The following is a 22,657-nucleotide window of genomic DNA, read 5'->3' as shown; positions in this document are numbered from 1 at the left end:
ACAAAGGAAAAAGTTGACCGGGGTGTGCCCTAGTGTTCCATATTAAGATTGGCCTGTTTTAATACATTTGTTAAGGAACCAGAAAAGACAATTAGTGAGGTAGCAAATTTTGCAGATGACACAAAATTATTGGAGTTGTGCACACTGGAGTGAGCTCCTCCTTGGGAATTCTTGGAGAATCCCTTTCCCCCTGTTCTTTTAATCTACTTTCTTCCACTGAGTCCATCACTGTGGTATCAGAGCATCTTCTGTAAATTACTTTGCAGAACCCAAGGAATCAGTTCTTAATCATCCAACCCTTAACAATATACTTAATGACTGGAGACAATTGGTCTTTACTGGGGACAGCCATTGGCTTTTTTCCTTGAATAGCAAAAACAAATACACCCATAAATTTTTACCCTCACAGTTTTGGGTATTTCATTGTGTACAGAAGTTTATGAATTTACAGGCACATGTCAATAGCGGTCACTGATTCTGGGTCCCACTTAAGTCCACGGGGAGTAGGAATACTTCACACCTCTCAAAAACAGATCCAAAGCATTTCTAATTGGCGACCATCAAAGTCAGTGGCTATGTTTGAACATTTTGGTCAGGGACTTTGACTTTTAATCTTTGATCTATTTGCAGTGTTGAAAGCAAAGCTCTATGGAACCTCTTTAAGAAAAAAAGATAAAAAAAGAACAGTACCAAGACCAGTGAAACCAAAGCAAAGCACTAAAGGGTTGATTTTCCAGAGGTGCTGTGTAACCAGAATCTCAATGGAAGTAAATTGGAATTGCGGGTACTCAGCACCTCTGAAAAACCGATTGTGAATGCACAAGCCTCCTGAGCACTTATTAATCTCAGACACCGGGTGATTGTACTCTTAAAACTTAAGACAAATGTTCAGTGCAATGGGCAGGGATTTTATCACAGCTAAATCTCAAGGCATCGTTCTGATAAAACATATCCTCAGTGTATTGCAACATTCAAAAGCTGCATCACATCTGTTCCCTACCAAATAAGAACTTCAAGAGGCAGTTGAGGTGCAATTTGGAACATTCATGCTCCAGAAAAGTGTATCTTATGTCTTTTCATTCCCCATATAACATCTTCTGCCCAGTGAGCACTGATTTGAATTCAGGTCACGAAACAGCAAGTACATATGGCAACTGAACTGTTCATTCTAAATTTGTCAATGTGTTAAGATTTCTTCACCTACTGTGCAAAGGGAAAAAGCCCTAGTCTACACAAGAAACTGAAGGAAAGTGCACATATTTGGTACATCTAACCTAGATGCCTCACTCCAAGATATTCTTTGAAAACTCATTTAAAAGAAACCCCAGCTTTGTAGCAGGCAGTTTCACAAATGTTTCCCCCAGTTTTAGTGATTGAACTATACTTTTAACTGGTAGGCAAAGGATTATGGGTCAATTTTTATATCTTCAACTGGTGTAAATTGCTGTAGCTCCACTGAAGTAACTGAAGCACTGTTGATTTACCCCAGTTGGGTCAATGAAACTACACTGATTACACCAGCCGAAGATCTAGCCTGGAGCCTTCATTCTCTTTTAAGGTTTTTTTATTTTTTTTAAATCAGAGTGTGTACAATAGACGATTGCATAAAAAACTCAGAATATTAAGAGGACAAGTTAATGATCTATTCACTTTTAAATCATAAGATTTGATTAAGCTGTAAATTAGAGATGATTTTTTAAAAACTGCAATATTGCGGTCAAATTGTGCCACTTCTAAGGTTTGGATGATAATGAGTCTAGATCAATGCTACCAAAGAAAGAATACTGAGAGCATGTATTCTGGCTGCCCCAAGAATAACCTCATGAGCAGATTATTTGTGCCAGGGCTAGGAGTAATAAGAATAAGGACCCAGAATAGTGGGATAATCACTTCTACTCTGCTTGCCAGCTTCTAACAACAGCTTTGTATGTATACTCTCAGACCACAGCCAGAATTTGTCCTGATGTAATGTCACATTTTGGCAATTTTCTCTGATGTATCAGTTCTAGCTCCCTCCCACAAACGCATTTGCAAAAAAGTCAGCACAATTAGCAACAAACTTGACTTTTTTTTCAAAGCACCTTTGGGATTCAAGGGATTGAGGCTTAGTTTTGTTGCAATGTCGCAATGCTTCTCACAACGCCATACTAGGACCAGAGCTCTGAAGTTCATGGACAGACGGCAAAAAGCTTAGTGTCGACATCTAATAAAAATCCTGAAGATAATGGGTTTACAAAAGAGTGATATATCAGGAAAACAGATGTAACACACAAGCCAAGCACCCCCACTGCAGATTCCAAAGAGAAAGAGGCTGATAACCTTCATGTAGCAGAGCAAAGACACACTGGCGCGGCACCTCCTGCTGGTCGTCTTGGGAATTATCTCTTCACCAGTTTCGGAGTGCCCTCTGCTGGCCGGGGTCTCACCTGCCTCAGGCCCGCATGTCCCTCCTGGACCCTGGTGCACCTTTACCCTGGGGTTCTGCCTGCTGCAGTACCCCCACATGCTGGGTCTCCCATCCCAGGGGAACCCCCAACCCCCTATCCTCACCTTGCCTCAGTGGCTACTGCCAGTCGTCATCTAGCCCCCTTTCACAGCACAAGGTTGATTTATAATAAAAATAAACAAATTTTTTTAATCAAAGAGAGAGAGAGAGAGAGAGAGAGAGAGGTTTTAAGCGAGCTCAAGTGTAAGGGATAAGGACAAAATGGTTACAAGCAAATAAAAGTAAAATATGCTTCCTAGTGGCTAAGACTTAACAAGCTACAGCTTTGGTCCAAGTTATCTTTCTTACCAATCTTTTTGCTTTCCAGTCATAGCTCACTTTACCTCAGTCAGGACCTTCTGTAGTAGCACAAAGGGCTGGTTTCCCTTGTCTTTCTAAGTGAAAGTTCTAAAACAAAGCAGGTTCTTACATATATTTGGTTCCCAGAGACTTCAACCCTCTTGGTTGAAGGACTCATCTTAGTTTGCAAGACCTCTGGCCCATCGTGTCTGTCCAGTGATGAATGTTAAGATGGCTTCTTCTCTCTCCTTATATCTTCCCAAATTTACTGTTTTGTCCCCAGGCTCAGGACAACCTCATGCTTTTCTTCCCTTCCTGTGGCCTTTTCACCCCTCTGCTGATTCATATGTAAATGGCGCTTCCATTGTTTTTGGTCACCCCTTGCTTCATTTCCTTGGTAGATAACGGCCTTTCCTCTTGTCTTGGAGAAAACCTGTTTTTCCCTTTGTTTGGTCACAGACTTTAAAGCAGAAGATCGGTGAATATCCATGTTTCCTCTAGTGTTAAAACATATGTTTTACAAGAATATTATCACCAGTGTCTCATTACCTTTCATAAAAGACCTTACTAGATATACTTTTATAATATAGTATACAATCAGTTGATTCAATTACTTATAATTTGAGTATCAGACTCCCTGTCTTTATAGTCCAGTAAACCATTCATGTTTATTCTCAGATAAAATTCCTTTTCTCAACCTGGGAAGAGATACCATGCAGGTTGGTGAAGACTTCATGCTGGTTCCTTCCCTGCTGGTGATAACCGAGTCGTTATTTCTTCCCCAGTTAGCTTGATGGCTTTCTTTACCTTTTATGTAAATGCTCCTTTATTGTCTCTGCCTGACAACTTGGCTGGTTAGGCATTCCATTGTCTTGGGCAGACGGGGCTTATGCATTACATGCCAACACATTTTAAGAACATAATTCTATCAAATATCCATAACTCTTTGTACCCATCTTGTACATACATCATGCAAGAATATTAAAGATCAGTGAGTTATTAGTTTTCAAGTGATATATTACATGCCATCTTTTGGGCATATATCATGACAGTGTGTTAGGTATAGTAAGTAAGTGAGGCCTGACAAGAACTGCTGACAAATAGCAATGAACCACCAACGGGCCTTTGTCACAATCATATTTTCGTGCTAATCTCTATCAAACAGTTACTAAAATACTTCCTTGAAGCATCATATGATTTCCTGGTTTTGGTCTAGCCTCCTTTCCAGTATCATAAAAAACAATTACTTTACCATTTTGTTTTTACTAAATGCAATCTTTGATGATGATGAATTTGAGAACCTTGTTATCCCCCTTTATGAGGCATAGTTGTCCTCCGTAAGCCCAATAAACTATGCTACAACAAGAAAGTAAATAATGTTGATGAATTGAGCATCTGTGAAGGTTTTTTTTCAGATTTACAAATATGTACATTGAAGTTAATCAGTGACTGGCTTAGTCATCATGAACCTTAATCTCTTAGTATAAAACATAAATCAGAAACCTGACATTCTATTTTCTCCTTTTGAACTTAGCCTCAAAGCACTGTAAGTTTATTAAGAGGACGGTTGTATTAGAAGTATGGAAGCCATTTCCAAATAATGCATGTTTGTGCTGTCTTTTTCAGGTTTCCCAAAAAATGTCTTCCTGTAATACCCTGCTAGCTGCATTTGCTGTTCTTTTACTGAGCTGCACACCCAGTTCAGCGTTAGAGAAGAACAAAGACATTTGGAAGAAACATCTTCAGGCTGTTGACAACCTGCACATGATAAAGGATATTGATGCAATTCACAACTTGGATGATGTTATCTACAGGAGAAGTAAGAACAGCTTTTGTCTTTCCAGCCATTTAATATATTTTAAGGCCAGAATGGAACATTATGAGCATCTTGTCTGACCTCCTGCAGTAACACAGGCCATAGAATTTCACCCAGTAATTCCTACTGTGGCAGGAATTGTTCTTCCCTGTGATGGAAGTGAACAGTATTGATCTCAATAGCAATCAAATACTACTGAACTAGTGTATATCTTTGAGAAAGACAATTGATCTTGATTTAAAATCTCCATGTGATGATAAATTTACCACTTCCTTTGGTAAGATGTGTCGATAGTTAATTACCCTTGGGGTTGAAAAACTGTCTCTTATTTCCAATTTGAGTTCTTCAATCAATGGATCTTGTTATAATTCAGAATTTCTAGGGGAGCAAGAGGTAAATGAATAGAACTTTCCACATTTGCTTGACAGAATATAAAATAAAAAACCTCTGGGACCACTGGCTTTTATTTTCCTGTGGCAACTTCCAATCATTGCAGGCATATAATGAATGCCTAAACATTAAGAATTTATATTTGCTGCCTCAGATGAACATAATTCTCAACTATTATTAATGAGGAACTATAAAACATACTTCATGTTTTATGCCCAAATTACATGGAGCTTCCAAAACCCATTAATACATCTGTCTATTGGTATCTATAGAGAATTATACAACATACTTTTATAATACAGACAACGAGAGGGGATGGAACACATTTAATTTAAGAAGAGCTCTTACAAGGAAAATCTGTCTACAGAATTACTCTTCCCCTGCTCTGTTTTAAAAAATATTTGTACATGCCCCTACTCTAGCTAGGAAATAAAGAAGGGTTTTAAAAAACGGCATCATTATTTACAGTGCGGCTTGATCTTTATTTTCTATCTCCTTTAAGAAATAGAACCAGGATTTCAATTTACAGTAATTCATTTCTTGTTTAAAAATGAAAACAGCTTCAGAGTAGCATAATGTATAGGGCTTTATCATATACTCATATCCATTAACTCTCTCTATATATATTCACAGTGAAGTAATTTACTAGTTTTCACCTTTGGAAATATGGGTTTGAGTCTGAGATCACCAATTAAAGTCCTGGTGCTTATCTGATGTAATCGGGTTTAGCTCCACTGAGTTTAGTGGCAATCCAGTTTTTCAAATTTCCATCTGTCCAATTGCCTGAGATGGGAGGGGTGAATTATTTAATTTATTTTGATAGGCAAATTTGAGGGCATCAGCAGCGAGTGGGAGGGTCAATCATTGTTTAGGAGAGCCTGCAGAGAGGCTCATCAGGTTCTACGGTCCTATTCTGATTGCCATCATACTGGTATAAATTATGAGTAATCCCACTGAAGTGTATGGAGATGCACTGGTGTAAAAATGGAGGAAGTGAGGTAGACTCCAACCAGTTAGCTGAAGGAGAAAAGACGACAAAACGTGTGTGGCAGAACAAGGAGGGGAACCTTTGTCTGGGGAGCAGGTTGTGGAGGAGAGCTGGCCAAGGAGTCTTTGTGTTGGGGGGAATAATACATAATTGGTCTGGGCTGGTGGGCTCATTGGTCTGGGATGGTAAATGTTATGACAGTTTTGAAAGGTAAGCCTAATCCCTAGTGGGAATTTGTCCTCATAACAAAGACACAACCCAGGTTGGTATAGTTAACTAACTGTGCAATGAGTTCAAAGACTAGAATAGGAAGCCATGAAACAGATATCCCAGAAATTATATGCAAGTTCTTAAAACCTATTGCTATTCTGGTACAGTGTGCAGTTGTGTAAGTATTGGAACTTAAATGTTTCCAATGAATAATAATAAAGGGATGAGTGATTATTCCATTTGGTTCTGCATAACTTTTTCTTCTTGATATTTAAATCCTCACTGCTGCAACAGTCTCTTAAAAGAATATTTTGCCAACAGCCAATATAAAATTTCCTTGAAGAAGAAGCCTGTGATGTGCTCATCCTAAAGCTTTGTGAAAAGTGAGACAAAAATAGCAATAGAGAAAAATGGGCTTTTGCTTCTTTTCAGCAAATAGGAAACTAATGTAGAACTCTCCTCCCCATCTAAAATACCCAAAATGCAAAAGTATAAGTAGCTCATAAACAATTTGATGGAACTAGCAGTGTAACCAGCCTGGAAGTATTTATCCCAGAATGTATTGGGATAAATTCTGTTCCCATTTACTTTATATGCTGGAGAGATTGTGCCAGCTGAAATCCCACCTGTAGCTCTCCCTTGGGTGGCCTGGCTTTATACCAGCCTCTAACACAGGTTTCTGCCTTACTAGCACAACGTGAGTATTTATACTGTCCCACAGCATCCAAGTGCCTTTTGCATTCAAAATGCCCTTGGTATCAATTAACTCTTTTTGCACAATATTCATTAATCTGGCAGGTGAAGTAATATGTCCTTAGTGAGCATAACACCAGTGGGAAAACCCTGAAATCTTCAGCCACTCGAAACTGTCAGCTATTCCCATTGCCTTTGGGCTTCATTATGGTGGCAGCATCTTAATGGCCACGAGGGGCCAATTCCTCCAACCACACACCAGGCACCAAAAAATAGTAAGCAGCACTGGAGACAAGAACTGCAGCATAATAGTATCCTCAACAGACTTGGTTAAAATATACTTTTTTGTGGGAAATGCTGTAAGATTTTCATTTTCCCCTGCAAATTTCCCTAAATCATTTTTGGTTATCCATCCAAAAAATCTAAATCAAATTTCTCAGCTTTCAAAAATCTAAAACAAACATTTTATCAAAAACGGATTAGTTTAACATTGAAAAATTTTAACTTCAACCACTTCCTTTCCTTCCCACCAGAAAATTTTGACCAAAATAAATATTTTTCCAGTTGGTCAAAGAGACATTTTTTATTGCAAAATGATTTAAACCAAAACAACCTTCAACCAATTCCAATCTACTGAAAATAAGCCCTGATATATTATTGCCACCATTCATTAAAAAACAAACATTTAAAATCAAGATGACACCATCTGCTGAGCAAAGTTTAAGAACCTTGTTTGAATGAGATACAGTGGATAGCAAGATGAGTCAGCTGGCAATCAGAGTTGCACAGGCATAAGCAATGCAAAGGAACTAAAAATGAAGAAACAATAACATTCCCACTTGAAAATTATTCCGGCAGATGACAGAAATAAGAAGGAACCAGCAGGTCTGCACTTACTTTATTATGCTAAGTTATCAAAGTGTTTTAGATATTAACAAACTTTGCACTTAAAAAAAAAGATTTCATATGCTATGCAATGACAACTGCATGTATTTTACTTAATGGCTTGAGAGGTTGTATAGTTTCACTGTAGCTCCTCCAATTACCTCTCTATCCAGAGGTGTAGTGTGACAGCAATATTCTTCATTGTGAATCACAAAGAGAAGCACAATACTATATTACTTAGCACTTACTGTGGTTGGATCCAAAGCCCAGAGACACTGGGCAAATGCCCATTGACCCCTATGAGCTCTGGATCAGGCCCATAGCACTTTGCATTTTCTATGTACAGTACCAATATGAATCAATCATTCTAATTACAGCTGATATTTTCTATGGCATCTACAGACATAGGAGGCTGAGCATATGGCACAAGGAACACCATTTGCCTCATCTTTCACATATAATGGAAGTTTCCCAATATAACAAAGCCCTGGCTATATAAGAACAGGAGTGATCCTATGTCTGAACCTATCAAAAGTGACCAGAAATTTTAGGTGCCCAACTTCAGGCATAGTAAAGGGGCCTGATTTCTAGAAGGTGGATGCTCAACCCTTTTGGAAATTAGGCCCCTGTAAGGTGTCTCCAGAAGGGCAAACAAATCACTCGTCATTTTTTAACATTTAGGCCCATGTATGTTTACTTACATGCAGCATGTGTACACTGCACATGCTCTTGCTAACTTAATATCTTGGTATACTCACTATACGTATTTCTTCATCAGTTATTGAATTATGTTTGCCCCTAGAGGCCCCCAAACGAGATGGAGGCCCAGTTGAGCTAAGCACTATGCAAAACACACAGTGAGACAGTCCGTCTCTGCCTTAAAGAGCTTAAAGTCTGAGTGGACAAGCCAGACAAAGGGTGCGGGGAAGGCAGGATAAATTATTATTAGGGCTGGTCCAAAACTTTTGGTCAGAACTTACCTTTTCTTTCTTTCTTTTTTTTTTTTTTGACAGAAAACTGAGTTTCAATTAAATGAAATATTTCAGGAGAGCATCTGCTTTCACCGGCAAGTTCATTTGGGAGGGGAGGGGTGTCAAAATTTTGATTTGGAAATGTCGCCACGGTGCCTCGTGCTCCCATTGTCTTCTAAGGGCCAGGCTCCCTGGCTGGATTACATCCCACTGCTGTGAGTCAGGCAGAAAGTATTGTTTTTATTCACCCGAATTAATTTGATCCTTCTATGCCAGCCACACATGCTGTCTGTTACGATGTGCATCTCACAGCTGCTATTGCTACAGGCAGCGGGCAAACAGCAGCCGCTCAGTTCCCAGTACTGCCTTTTCCCAGCTCCAGTAACATGATGGACTGTGCAACTCATCAGACAGCTGCATTACTATTAAAGTTGTCATCCTTGTTAAGCAGATTCTGGAATTCCTCTTAATGGGGAAAGGGGTATTCCTATTAAGATGACTCTATTGTGACACAGGCTGTGACACTTTACTGCAAAAATATTACGGTTCCTTGCGGTAATGTCACATTATTCCTTTCTCACATGGCATCAGTATAGGAGATTTGTGCTCATGGCTGCCATCTCCAAAGCTCAGTTTCCTTTTCCGAGAAGCCAACAGGGGAACTTGATTAGCTTAGCTGCTGTAAGCAGAGCTGTGTAAATTATTTTCCCCCAGCAAAAAGTAAATTAATGGAGAGATGCATTTTTCCAGGCACCCAAACGATTTGCAAATTCAGGCCAAGTTTGGTGAACTGTTTTGGCAAAAAAAAATTGATTTAAAAAAAAAAAGTCACAATGGTTTGTTATGACCATTTCAAAACAAAACCTTTTGACTTTTCTTTTTGAAATGACATTTTGTTTAGAAAATTGGCTAAATTAATAAAAAAAAAGCAAAATCACCCAAAAATGACACAAAACAACTATAAGTTGTGACACTACGCACCATATTCTTCATAGAGACATTGTTATGATACGAATATGGCATAACTAAGATGTGTTCTATGCAAGATGGGTCATGTGATGTATCATTGGAAAAGTTATGATTTACTGAATGTGATTATTTGTAGGCAGGTATAATTTCTGTATCTGAAGTTAGGAATATTGACTATGTAACAATTATAAGTGGGTTTACACCTAGGGAATGCCCACCACACAGAACGCAATCAGCCTGGATGGGCCATTAGGGAGAACAACAGGACTTTGAAGATGCTAATCTCCCACCTTCCTGAGAAGATTCCTGGGATGCTGCTTTGACACTGCAGAGTCATGTGATCATGTCACCTGGTACTGGACTCCATCCTGGACTACTAATATTTTTCCACTAATAGAGGGTGGGGATCAAATTGGGAAACAAAGGATTCCCGCCATATGTAAATCCTATTTAAGGAAGGGAGTGAGTTAATCAGGGGTCATTCTTCACTGAATCCCCCCAAGATGACTGCTGAAACATCTAAGAAACAAAGACCAAAGGGAGTGGGGGGAGAAGAGCTGAGTCCAGGCTGGAAAAGGTGGCTGGCCTGTGAAAGAAATGCCTAAAACAACAACATTTAGGGTGAGAAATTACAACTGGTAACCAGTTTCTTTAATGTATTAAGCTTAGTTTGCGTGTTTGTTTTATTTGTTCAGTAACCTGCTTTGATCTGTTTGCTATCCCTTATAATCACTTAAAATCTATCTTTAGATGTTAATAAACTTGTTTTTTTCCCTCCAAGATCCAAGCCTCTCCAAAGCTCAGGGGAATTTAAATTAGCAGTTTTTGTTTGTTTTATATGGACAGCTCAATAACAAGAATGGTGCTCAGATGCCATGGGGATGGGTGTCAGTGTAAGAACTGAGGTAGAGATATATAGATAGAGGAGTGCAAATGCTACTACTTCTGTAAGAAGCTGTGTCAAGGTTCCTTCCCCACTCTGAACTCTAGGGTACAGATGCGGGGACCCGCATGAAAGAACCCCTAAACTTATTTCTACCAGCTTAGGTTAAAACTTCCCCAAGGCACAAAGTCTTTGCCCTTGGATTAGGTAAAACGCTGCCACCACCAAGTGTTTTAGACAAAGAACAGGGAAAGGACCACTTGGAGTTCCTATTTTCCCCCAAATATCCCCCCAAGCTCTTACGCCCCCTTTCCTGGGGAGGCTTGAGAATAAACAAGATGAGCACAAACCCCCTGGATTTTTAAGACCCAAAAAACCCAATCAGATTCTTAAAAATCAGAACTTTATTAGAAGAACAAAAAAAGATAAGAGAACAACTCTGTAAAATCAGAATGGAAGATAATCTTACAGGCAGTCAGATACAAAACATAGAGAATCCCTCTAGGCAAAACCTTAAGTTACAAAAAGATACAAAAACAGGAATACACATTTCCTCCAGCACAGCGAATTTACAAGCCAAAGAACAAAGAAAACCTAATGCATTTTCTAGCTAGATTACTTACTAACTCTACAGGAATTGGAGAGCTTGCTTCTTTGATCTGTTCCTGGCAAAGGTATCACACAGACAGACAAAAACCTCTCTCCCCCTCCCCCCCTCCAGATTTGAAAGTATTGTCCCTTCATTGGTCATTTTGGGTCAGGTGTGTGAATAAGTGGGACTGTTCTTAATGTTTCCTCTGAATACTGTAGGGGTGCCTCAGTTTCCCCTATGCATTTCTTAAGTCTCTAGGTGGTAGGATAAGGGGGTGTAATTGTTGGAGAGCAAAGGGCCAGTGTACATAAATGGCCGACACTCTGTCTCCTGGCAACTGATGGCCTGGGCCATTCCCCCCTGCAAGTTGATAGCTAAAGGGTTGGAGAACAAAGCAATCAGGTGACCTCCTGGCCCCGGAAAGGGTAAAAGCCCAGAGAAGGAGGAGCCGGAGGATAAGTCAGTTTGGGGCTGGCTGGGAACGTGGAGCGAAGTGCAGACGTGGTTGTCTGGCTCACTGCCCCGCAAAATGGACCCGGCTGAGGGTTCCTGTTCTCTGTACCTACAAGCTCTGTTTTAGACTGTGTTCCTGTCATCTAATAAACCTCTGTTTTACTGGCTGGCTAAGAGTCACATCTGACTGCGAAGTTGGGGTGCAGGACCCTCTGGCTTCCCCAGGATCCCGCCTGGGTGGACTCACTGTGGGATGCGCACGGGGGGCAAAAGATGCTAAATGCTCCGAGGTCAAACCCAGGAAGGTGGAAGCCATGTGAGCTTTCTGCTCTAAAAACAGGCTGCTCACAAAAAGAAAACTTCACCAAAGTCCTGAGTGGCTTCACAAGAAGCAGTTCCAAAGCATTGCCCGGGGACTCCATAACAAGGCGCCAGCGAGGTTACCATAGCTTCTTAACCTTTTACAGTAGAAAGAATTTTGCCTCTGGCCAGGAGGGACTTTATAGCACTGTGGTTACCCTTCCCTTTATTTTTATGACACGCCCCCCAAATCACAGATAGGGTGAAACACTGGCTGTGATTTCTTCCTGGAGCTCTAGGAGAAAACAGAGTTAATAAGACACATGCACCTCTAAATATACTACTAACTGTATAAAGACTAACAATTTTCTCCACATCTCAAGGACGATTTAATCAGTTGATTCTGGGAAATTTTCACGGGAGAGTGCATCAGCCACTTTGTTAGAAGCTCCTGAAATGTGTTGTATGTCGAAACCAAAATCTTGAAGACCTAAACTCCACTAAAGAAATTTTTTGTTATTTCCCGTGGCAGTATGAAGCCACTGTTGCGCAGCATAGTCAGTTTGCAGGTGGAAAACGCCGTCCCCAAACGTATGGGCGTAGCTTTTCCAGAGCGTAGACAATGGCGTAACATTCCTTTTCACTGATTGACCAGTGGCTTTCCCTCTCAGACAGCTTCTTGCTGAGAAACACGACAGGATGGAATTCTTGATTCGGGCCTTCCTGCATTAAGACTGCTCCCACACCACACTCGGACGCATTTGTGGTTACTGGGAACGGTTTGTCAAAGTCTGGGGCCCTTAGCACAGGGTCAGACATGAGTGTCGCTTTAAGCTGCTTAAAGATCTTCTGACATTCTTCGGTCCACTGAACAGCATTTGGTGGTTTCTTTTTTGTTAGGTCTGTCAATGGGGCGGCGATTTGGCTGTACTGTGGTACAAATAGCCTGTAATATCCGGCCAAGCCTAAAAAGGATTGGACCCGTTTCTTTTACTTTGGGACAGGCCACTTTCGGATAGCATCCACTTTGGCCTGTAGAGGGTTGATAGTTCCTTGACCCACCTGGTGTCCAAGGTAAGTCACTCTGTTTAGGCCTATTTGACACTTCTTAGCCTTAACAGTTAGTCCTGCCTCCCTTATGCGCTCAAAGACTTTTTGTAGATGTTCTAGGTGTTCTGCCCAGGAATCCAAAAATATGGCCACATCGTCAAGGTAGGCGACTGCATATTCTCCGAATCCCGCTAGGAGACCATCTACAAGTTTTTAAGAAGGTAGCGGGTGCATTCTGCAGCCCGAAAGGGAGTACATTAAATTCATACAGCCCGAGATGTGTGGTGAAGGCTGACCTTTCCTTGGCGGATTCATCTAGTGGTACCTGCCAGTACCCCTTGGTTAAGTCCAAGGTAGAGATGAACTGGACCCTTCCCTGTTTCTCCAATAGTTCATCTGTGCATGGCATTGGATAGCTGTCTGGGCGAGTTACAGCATTTATCTTATGGTAGTCCACGCAAAAACGTATCTTCCCGTCTGGTTTGGGAACTAGAACCACTGGAGAAGTCCATGCACTGCCAGAGGGGCAGATTACACCCATCTGTAACATATCCTGGATCTCCCGTTTTATAGCAATTTTAGCTTGAGGAGACACCCAGTAAGGTTGGACTTTAATTGGGTGACCTGTGTCAATGGAGCAGTATGCCCGTTCAGTCAGTCCCGGGGTGGCTGAGAATGTCGGTACGTAGCTAGTGCACAGCTCCTTGATCTGCTGTCGCTGCATACGCCCAAGGGTCATGGAGAGGTACCCCTCTCCCACACCACCATCACTTTTCCCTTCATAGTAGATACCTTCAGGCCACTAAGCGTTGTCATCTCCCTGGGCTATAAACTGACAAATCTTTAATTCTCTGGAATAAAAGGGTTTGAGAGAATTAATATGGTACACCTTAGGCTTTTGGTTTGAGGTGGGGAATGTTATGAGATAATTAGCAGCCCCCAGGCGCTCCTGGACCGTGAATGGCCCTTCCCACGACGCTTCCATTTTATGGGCCTGGAGTGCCTTTAAGACCATGACCTGGTCTCCTACTTTGAAGGAACGCTCTCTGGCATGTTTATCATGCCAGGCTTTTTGCTCTTTTTGAGCATCTTTTAGATTTTCTTTAGCAAGGGCTAAAGAGGTTCGGAGGGTGTTTTGTAGGTTGGTTACAAAGTCCAGAATGTTAGTTCCTGGAGAAGCTGTAAACCCCTCCCATTGCTGCTTCATCAACTATAATGACCCCTTAACCTCGCGGCCATATACAAGTTCAAACAGTGAAAATCCTAAACTGGGATGTGGTACAGCTCTGTAGGCAAAGAGCAGCTGCTGCAACACTAGGTCCCAATCATTGGAGTGCTCATTTACAAATTTACGTATCATGGCCCCCAAAGTTCCATTAAACTTCTCCACCAGGCCATTTGTTTGATGGTGGTAAGGGGTGGCAACCAAGTGATTCACCCCATGAGCTTCCCAAAGGCTTTCCATAGTTCCTGCCAAGAAATTAGTTCCTGCCTCTGTAAGGATGTCGGAGGGCCAACCTACCCTGGCAAAGATGTCCGTTAGTGCCTGGCGCACACTTTTAGCCCTGGTGTTGCTTAGAGCTACTGCTTCCAGCCATCGGGTGGCAAAATCCATGGAAGTCAGTATGTACTGCTTTCCTCTAGGTGTCTTTTTCGGAAAAGGACCCAGAATAACTACAGCTACTCACTGAAATGGAACCTCAATAATGGGGAGTGGCTGGAGAGGGGCTTTAACCTGGTCTTGGGGTTTTCCCACTCTTTGGCACACCTCACAAGACGGGACATAGGTAGAAATATCCTTGCCCATTCCCTCCCAATGGAATGACTTTCCCAAATGGTCTTTGGTTCTGTTCACCCCAGCATGGCCACTAGGATGATCATGGGCTAAGCTTAAGAGCTTTACCTGGTAATCAGTTGGAACCATCAACTGTCTCTGAGGATGCCAGTCTTCCTGGTGTCCACCAGAAAATTTCCTTGTACAAAGGTCCTCTTTCTACAACAAAGCTGGATCGATTAGAAGAGCTGAGAGGCGGTGGGTTGCTCCGTGCCGCCGTCCAAGCTCTCTGGAGGCCTTCATCTGCTTCCTGTTCGGTCTGGAACTGTTTTCTTCATGCTGGAGACATCAGTTCCTCATTGGATTGTGGACCTGGGCTTGGTCCCTCTGGAAGCGATGCAGGTGATGGGGCTGTTTCCGTTGACTGTGAACCGCTCTCCGCTGGTGCACTATGAAGGGGTTCAGACTCCGGCTGAGCCTCTTGTGTAGGTTTATCTGCTGCTGCCGGTGCAGGTTTGGTGGGGCCCTCTGGTGTTGGGGTTGCAAGCACTGGATTCAGTGCTGGCAATGGTTCTGGTGCTGGTTGTTCTACCGGTTCCGGGACTGGTTCTGTCTGGGTCTCTGTGACTGGATCCACTACTGCTGTTGCAGACGTTGGCATGGGGTCCGGTTCCATCACCTCTGACCGGGTCCTGGTAGAAGTCCCCAGAACAGAGCTAGGTGTGACAGCTTGCTTAGCCTGGCTGCGGGTGACCATTCTCACCCTTTTGGCTAGCTTCACATGATTGGCCAAGTCTTCCCCCAACAGCATGGGGATGGGATAATCATCATAGACTGCAAAAGTCCACATTCCTGACCAGCCCTTGTACTGGACAGGCAACTTGGCTGTAGGCAAGTCAAAGGAGTTTGACTTGAAGGGTTGAATCGTCACTTGGACCTCTGGGTCGATTAAATTGGGGTCCACTAAGGAAGCGTGGACAGCCAACACTTGTGCTCTGGTGTCCCACCATGCTGTAACCTTCTTCCCACCCACATTCACAGTTTCCCTCCACTTTGAGGGTATCTAAGAGGCATCTGGGCCTGAGGACCTCTGGTGTGATTCCGGTGCAATGAACTGAAATCCTGTTGGGGTTCTTGGGGCAGTTGGCCTTTACATGCTCTGGCCTGTTACATTTAAAACATCACCCAGCTGACTGGTCACTGGGGCGAGGTGGGTTGCTGGAGAACCGTGTGGTGGGACGATAAGGTGTCTAGAGTGTTCCTTGGTGTACAGTTGAGGCCTTGGGCTGCCCCTGGTAGTAGGGGTGGTCTGAGGGTGTCCCTTCTGGTATCCACTCAAACTGCGACCAGGGTTGTTCCTCTCTCCTCCCTCCACCCATTTTGTTCCGGTTTGCCCCACCTCTGTGGCAGTCTGGGACTGCTTGCATTGATCAGCATAAAAAGCAAGATTTCCTGCTGAGTCCATTTTCTTATCCCATAAACGCTGTGTTATATCATCCTTGGACATATTCAGGAATTGCTCCTGTATCATCAAATCCCGTATTCCTCCAAAGCTAGTTTCATCCTGCCCTTTGATCCATTTATCAAAATGATCTGTCATCTGGTTTACATAAGCCACATTACTTAGTCCAGGCCCTCTCTTAAGGGTTCAAAATTTTACTCTGTAAGTTTCAGGTGTAACTTGAAATTGTTTTAAAACCATATCCTTGAATTTATTATAGTCAGAAGCCTCATCAATAGGCATCTTATTGAATATATCCAGAGCTCTTCCAATCAATTTTGCGACCAATGTGGTCATCTTGTGAGCATCAGGAATTTTATGGAGTGTGCACAGTCTCTCAAAGGTGAGAAAATATTCAGCAATATCACTGGATTCATCATACTGTGGACATAGTCGCTCCCATTTGTGGATTGTTGGGGAACGATTTTAGGGTTATTCAGTATATTCTGCTGAGCCCTTGACTTCTCTATCTCCAGTGCATGCTTCCTCTCTTTTTCCCTCTCCTCCATTTCTTTTTCCTTTGCCTCCATTTCTTTTTCTCTTGCCTCCATAGCTCTCCTGTGGGCAGCCTCCATTTCTTTTTCTTTTGCCTCCATAGCTCTCTGGTGGGCAGCCTCCTGGGCTTTCTCTGCCTCCTTATCGAGTCATTTTAATTCGACCAATTTCTGGTGTTCCTTTTCTTTCTCTTATGCTTCCAGTCTGGCTATCTCCAGTTTCTGCTGGCATTGCTTTTTGTCATCTTAGCCTCTCTGTTTTTAACCTAGCTATACCCGAGAGTTAAAACAAAAACAAAAAACAAAAACCTGGCTTGTAAAATTTGCTGTGCTGTAACCTGATACCTTTGTCTCTGATAGCTGTTCTCAGCCTACATAAAAATCCTTTTGTCATGGAGCTGCTCTGTAATCAGGCAGAGAGACAGAACCTGCAGCTGTAATCACCTTTTACAAAACCTGCCGTGCTTCTGGTTCAAAATGGTCCCACCACTCTGCCACCATATCAAAGTTCCTTCTGAACTCTAGGGTACAGATGTGGGGACCCGCATGAAAGAACCCCTAAGCTTATTTCTACCATCTTAGGTTAAAACTTCCCCAAGGCGCAAAGTCTTTGCCCTTGGATTAGGTAAAATGCTGCCACCACCAAGTGTTTTAAATAAAGAACAGGGAAAGGACCACTTGGAGTTCCTATTTTCCCCCAAATATCCCCCCAAGCTCTTACGCCCCCTTTCCTGGGGAGGCTTGAGAACAAACAAGATGAGCACAAACCCCTTGGATTTTTAAGACCCAAAAAACCCAATCAGATTCTTAAAAATCAGAACTTTATTAGAAGAACAAAAAAGATAAGAGAACAACTCTGTAAGATCAGAACGGAAGATAATCTTATAGGCAGTCAGATTCAAAACCTAGAGAATCCCTCTAGGCAAAACCTCAAGTTACAAAAAGATACAAAAATACACATTTCCTCCAGCACAGCAAATTTACAAGCCAAAGAACAAAGAAAACCTAATGCATTTTCTAGCTAGATTACTTACTAACTCTACAGGAATTGAAGAGTTTGCATCTTTGATCTGTTCCCGGCAAAGGTATCACACAGACAGACAAAAACCTTTTCCCCCCCTTCCAGATTTGGAAGTATCTTGTCCCCTCATTGGTCATTTTGGGTCAGGTGCCAGCGAGGTTACCTTAGCGTCTTAACCCTTTACAGGTGAAAGGATTTTGCCTCTGGCCAAGAGGGATTTTATAGCACTGTATACAGAAAGGGTTACCCTTCCCTTTATATTTATGATGAGCTGCTCCTTGGAAAGCCAGATCATGTACTTTTAAAAAAAGAATTACACTTACTGACATCTACATTCCAAAACAGGTTACCCGAACAGCTGATGAGAGAACAATGAAGCATTTACAGGCCCTTGAAGTTTCTAAAGAGACCTGCTGCATTGCAGTTACAGAGGAAGCAGCTGGAAAATTCATTACTACCACAGGGGCTTTATAATATGCTTTAATGTTACATAGGAGAACGGCCTGCAGGCGCTTAAGACAAGGCTGTGCTAAGCTATGGTAGCAGGCAAGGCACTTTCTTTAATTTTTTTAAATTGCCATTTTAGCTGACTTGCAGTTCTTCTGAAGGCGGGTCTCCATTCCCCTAGTGCACTCAGGATTTAGTATGGAGTAATTGTGTAATAGCAAACAAAACAAAACAAAAGTGGTTAAATTCATTCCCAGTGTAAATCTTGGTGAGTTTTGTGGATTCTGGTGGAGTTACACCAGGGAAGAATCTGACATAATGGGCTAAATTCTGAGTTATATTCCAGTTCTAGGGCTCCACACTTCACAGGCAATGTACTTCAGTCTTGACCTTTAATACTCCTGTTTATGTTAGCTTTAAGCTTATTCTGAGAAGAGACAAAGCAATTTAGCTTTGAGTTTTAGAATCAGCCAATCATCTACAACTTCTTTTATGCCTCAGCTTTCCCAAGGGACTGTGATGAACTTTTCCATTCACACCACAGTGAGAGTGGCCTTTACTACATCACACAGCCTGAAGGAAGCCGCATGCCTGTGGTCCAGTGATAGATGGATGGCGGTACTGGGTGGACAGTAATCCAGAGAAACAGCAACAACACTGAGCTCACATGGTCAGAAGCCTGGACAACCTACAAATATGGCTTTGGCGACCTAGAGGGAGATCGCTGGCTTGGCAATAAGTTTATCAACCTCATCACCAAGCAAAAATGGTACAAAGTCCAGATAAATTTACTTGATGCCCAGGGCAGGCAGAAACATGTAGAATACGACAGCTTCGTCATGAGAGATGAGGAAGATTTTTACCAGCTGAAGTTAGGGATGTACGAGGGTAATGCAGGAGAATCTCTTAGTTCATCCAGAACCAGGAACATGCATGAGAACATGAGATTTCCAGCTAAGGACACTGATAATGACAGGTCAAGTTTGGAAAACTGTGCAGATGTTAGTGGAGGGGGGTGGTGGTCTGACTCCTGTTATGATGTCCAGCTGAACCGCAGGGGTGCCCTTCACTGGCAGACCTCCTGCGACAGCAGAAAATCAAGCATGCTACTGAAGCCCATTCATATGTACTGCAGCAGGGTTTAGAACACACTCCCACCCTGGTACACTGTATTCTGATGAGCTGATGCAATGTTTAACAGAAAAATAAAAATGCAGACTCGTGTTTCCTTAAGTTGTGTGAGCTACAGGTTTCTCTGCTTTCCTTACGGAAAGGATGTCTGATTTTGATTCTCTTACTAATAAAAATGTCTTTATAGCATGTTAAACCTCTCTGATCGCATTCAACTGTCATCAGTAAGGAGCAAGCAACAGTGCAAATGGTACCAAACCCAATAAAATTATTTTTCATCTAGCACACATGCTGTGCAGTGTCTTTTACCCAAATCAAATATTTCTGTTAAGTCTTTTGATATTAAGTGAAAATTCCAGCAATTTGTCATCAAAATTCCACCCCCAAAATAAACACACACAAAATCTCCCTGCTATATAAGTTCCTGATGAAGTCTGGCTTGGACCAAAGCCTGCGGTGGCTACGGTTACAGACAATTTAGGAAAGCATGAACTCCATTGCTTGTTGTAGTCATTTGCACTAGAGTAGAGTGGGTGTAAAATGCTACCACGTCAGAATGGTGGCATTTAACACTGACTTTGTGCTGGGAAAAATGATTACATGTGGTCCAGGGCAATGGAGAATCAGGTCCACTCTTTCTCTTAGATTAAAAAGGTTCTCTGAGAGCTGCTGTTTTTAGGTAAGTTTGAATCTGTTTTGAAAGAGCAGCCTGCCTGTCAACAAATGCAGTTATCTTTGCTTTTACTCTCCCTTGAACGATATTTGTTTTTCTTTAATAATTATAAAATCAAGCCCTTATATATAGTGCTTTTCATCAGCAGATCTCAAAGCACTTTATGAAGGTCAATATCATCTTCACTCTAGAGAGGGTGAAACTGAGGCGCACACAGAGGTGAAATGACTTGCCCAAGGTCACTCAGCAGGCCAGTGGCAGAGACAGGAACAGAACCCAGGGCTCCAGATTCCCAATCCAGTGCTCTATCCACTAGGGTCACACTTTATAGACAGAAGCTTTAAAGAATACAATCTGTTTTCTAAATACCCTGTATTCCTCAAAACCTGTCCCCCCTTCCCTTAGCCTAATCTTTGCCCAAATGCCAGGTTCCCTGCCCAAGTTCTCCAGTTTCACCCAATACATACTTACAACTCTCCCCAGCCTTGCTTTTCCACCAAACATTTAAAGATTCACCCCACCCACTACATTGGCAGTAGCCTGGCTCACTCAACTCTTCCTACCAGCCTCCCTCCCATTACACTTCATATGCAAAGCAACATAATGAAAATTTCCATAAAGATTCCAACTTACTTAAAACAAAGAACAAAACACTAAAACCCCTGTTCATAGCACCTTGCTTCTCCCATGCAATTTAATGGGGAGAGCAAATTTTTTCCTGTCTTAATTTTTCAACAGGCAGCAAGATGGCAGCTCCCAAGTTCTGAGTGAGTTAAAAAAGGAAGAGTTAATGGGTCTCTTGACTTTTAGCCACAGCCCTGAATTGGGGATAACAAGACGCTGCCCCACACCAGCTGGACCACTCGGGGACACTGTGCCTTACAGCATAAGTGGCAAAAAAATGTAATTCACAAGCAGAATGAGAGCAACTTACACTGTATTGTCTAGGCTATTTTAAATGTCTCGTTGGATGTGATAGAGCTCCCACCATTCCTTTAGGCTGTGCCACATGAGGGGTGGAGAATATGTATAATATACACACACACATTCACCCCTCTTTAAATTAATGCCACAAAAATTCTGTGTGGGGTACTTCACCTTTTGCATTCTTTAGAAATTATTTCAAAACTATAGGTGAGTAAAGCACCAGCATTTCCAGATCAGTGTCTGAGAAGTAACACTCCCTGAGTGGGCTTTAGTGTTTAAGATGCATGTAGGACAGAGGACTTTTGAAACAGGTCTTTAATTTTTTAAGAGAGATGCATCCAGTGAATGAAAAATTAAACAGTACTTCCAAACTATATGCAAAAAAAAAAAAAAAAAGCAGAGCATGAATGACGTTGCAGGGGACGGGAGAGGAAGGCAGCACAGTGGCGTTCCAAGAGAATACATAATTTACAAGTTTAAAATCCAATCACTCCCTTCCTATGCCTAGGGCGCTCTTAAAATGTTAACGAGCAAGTCTCTTCTGGAAGTGTATGGAGCGTGCTTTAATCTAAACCAATACCTAGGGAAAAGATTACCGCTAGGGGCATAAATTTTCTCTCCTTGTTTGCCCAAAAGAGTGCGGAGTGTCCTGTTCCGGGACAGGATTCTGTCGTAGAATTCCACCCCACCTCTGGCGTAGTCTTTGGAAATGGTGGCTGCCTTTCTATCCGACCTGTAGTCTAGTGCGTGGCTCACGGCATCATAAGCAAGAAAGTAGCCAACAAGTCCGATTGCTGCAATGGTGATGTTATAAATGCCTCGAAACACCCTGGGGCCAGAATACAAGCCCAGAAGCTGCTTTATAGCCACCCCAGACAGACAGGTGCCAGCTAAGCAAGCAGGAGGCACAGCTGCATAAACTGCAGGGCTATTGCTTTGCAAGTACACAATCTCTCTGGCAATGGCAAACTTCTGAGCCTCTGGTGAAAACATCAGGGCTTCCTTCAAAGCTAGCCCTTGTTTACTCTCCCAGTCCACTTCTCTGCCATTTATCACAACGACACGGTTGACAATTCCTTGTCTGTCCTCCGCGGTGCTATTGAAATTGGCAGGGATGCCCACCAGAGAACCTGCAGGCAGCCATGGGATCCCAGCACTCACTGGGTGGAAGCCAAAAGCTGCAAAGGGTTGGTAACAATTCACGCACTTCACGCCAACATCTCCCAGAACATCGTGGAAGAGGCTGCGTAGCTTCTCTGAGAGCTCAGCCGGTTGCCCCTTAGTCCAGCACTGATACCACAGTTTGAACGTCTGCTCAGGAAAGACATGATAGGAAAGGTTAGCCCCAAACAGCCCAGCGCAGGACACTGCCAACAAGCGAGTCCTGTGCTTCTCTACCAACGCAGCTGCCTTCCACAGGAACGGACCTGCCATAGCCAACTTCCAACCTGTTCATAACAACACACAAACAGGGAATTAAAAGATGCACATATGGGTCCCCTTTCATTTAAGATTATTTTAAACAAGCAGAGCCCGATATCCAGGAAATCACTCCACTCTATTTATACACAAAGATATAAATACAAGAATAAGTAGGATACAACCATACTACAACAAGGAAAATGTTAAACCCTTTTGTTATAGAGACTTAATCTCATGCTCTTGTGCTTCAGAATGCAAACTGGTTGATACAGAGGCCCAGAA

General features: G+C 42.4%; 2 protein-coding genes across 3 annotated transcripts in view; one reads left to right on the top strand and one right to left on the bottom strand.

Moving 5' to 3' along the window:
* The window catches only part of TMEM177 (transmembrane protein 177), a 54,687-nt gene that overhangs the window by 25,761 nt on the left and 6,269 nt on the right, over positions 1-22,657 (bottom strand). Inside the window, exon 2 of one of the 2 annotated variants that reach the window (XM_073305036.1) lies at positions 16,780-22,401. The exons of the other annotated variant lie outside the window; for it this stretch is intronic. Within the exon in view, the coding sequence (XP_073161137.1) occupies positions 21,458-22,387 (930 nt within the window). The 5' untranslated portion in view covers positions 22,388-22,401 and the 3' untranslated portion in view covers positions 16,780-21,457. Of the gene's footprint in view, positions 1-16,779; positions 22,402-22,657 lie in introns of those variants that run through there. 2 annotated transcript variants of the gene reach the window in all.
* Positions 3,499-19,367, top strand: LOC140895907 (fibrinogen-like protein 1-like protein). The gene is given in 3 exon segments (XM_073306807.1): positions 3,499-3,504; positions 4,412-4,604; positions 18,724-19,367. Coding segments are annotated over 3 exon segments (843 nt in total).

Source organism: Lepidochelys kempii, chromosome 11 (assembly GCF_965140265.1).
Source record: "Lepidochelys kempii isolate rLepKem1 chromosome 11, rLepKem1.hap2, whole genome shotgun sequence".
Taxonomy (NCBI): domain Eukaryota; kingdom Metazoa; phylum Chordata; order Testudines; family Cheloniidae; genus Lepidochelys; species Lepidochelys kempii.
This window is presented reverse-complemented; position numbering and strand designations above follow the sequence as displayed.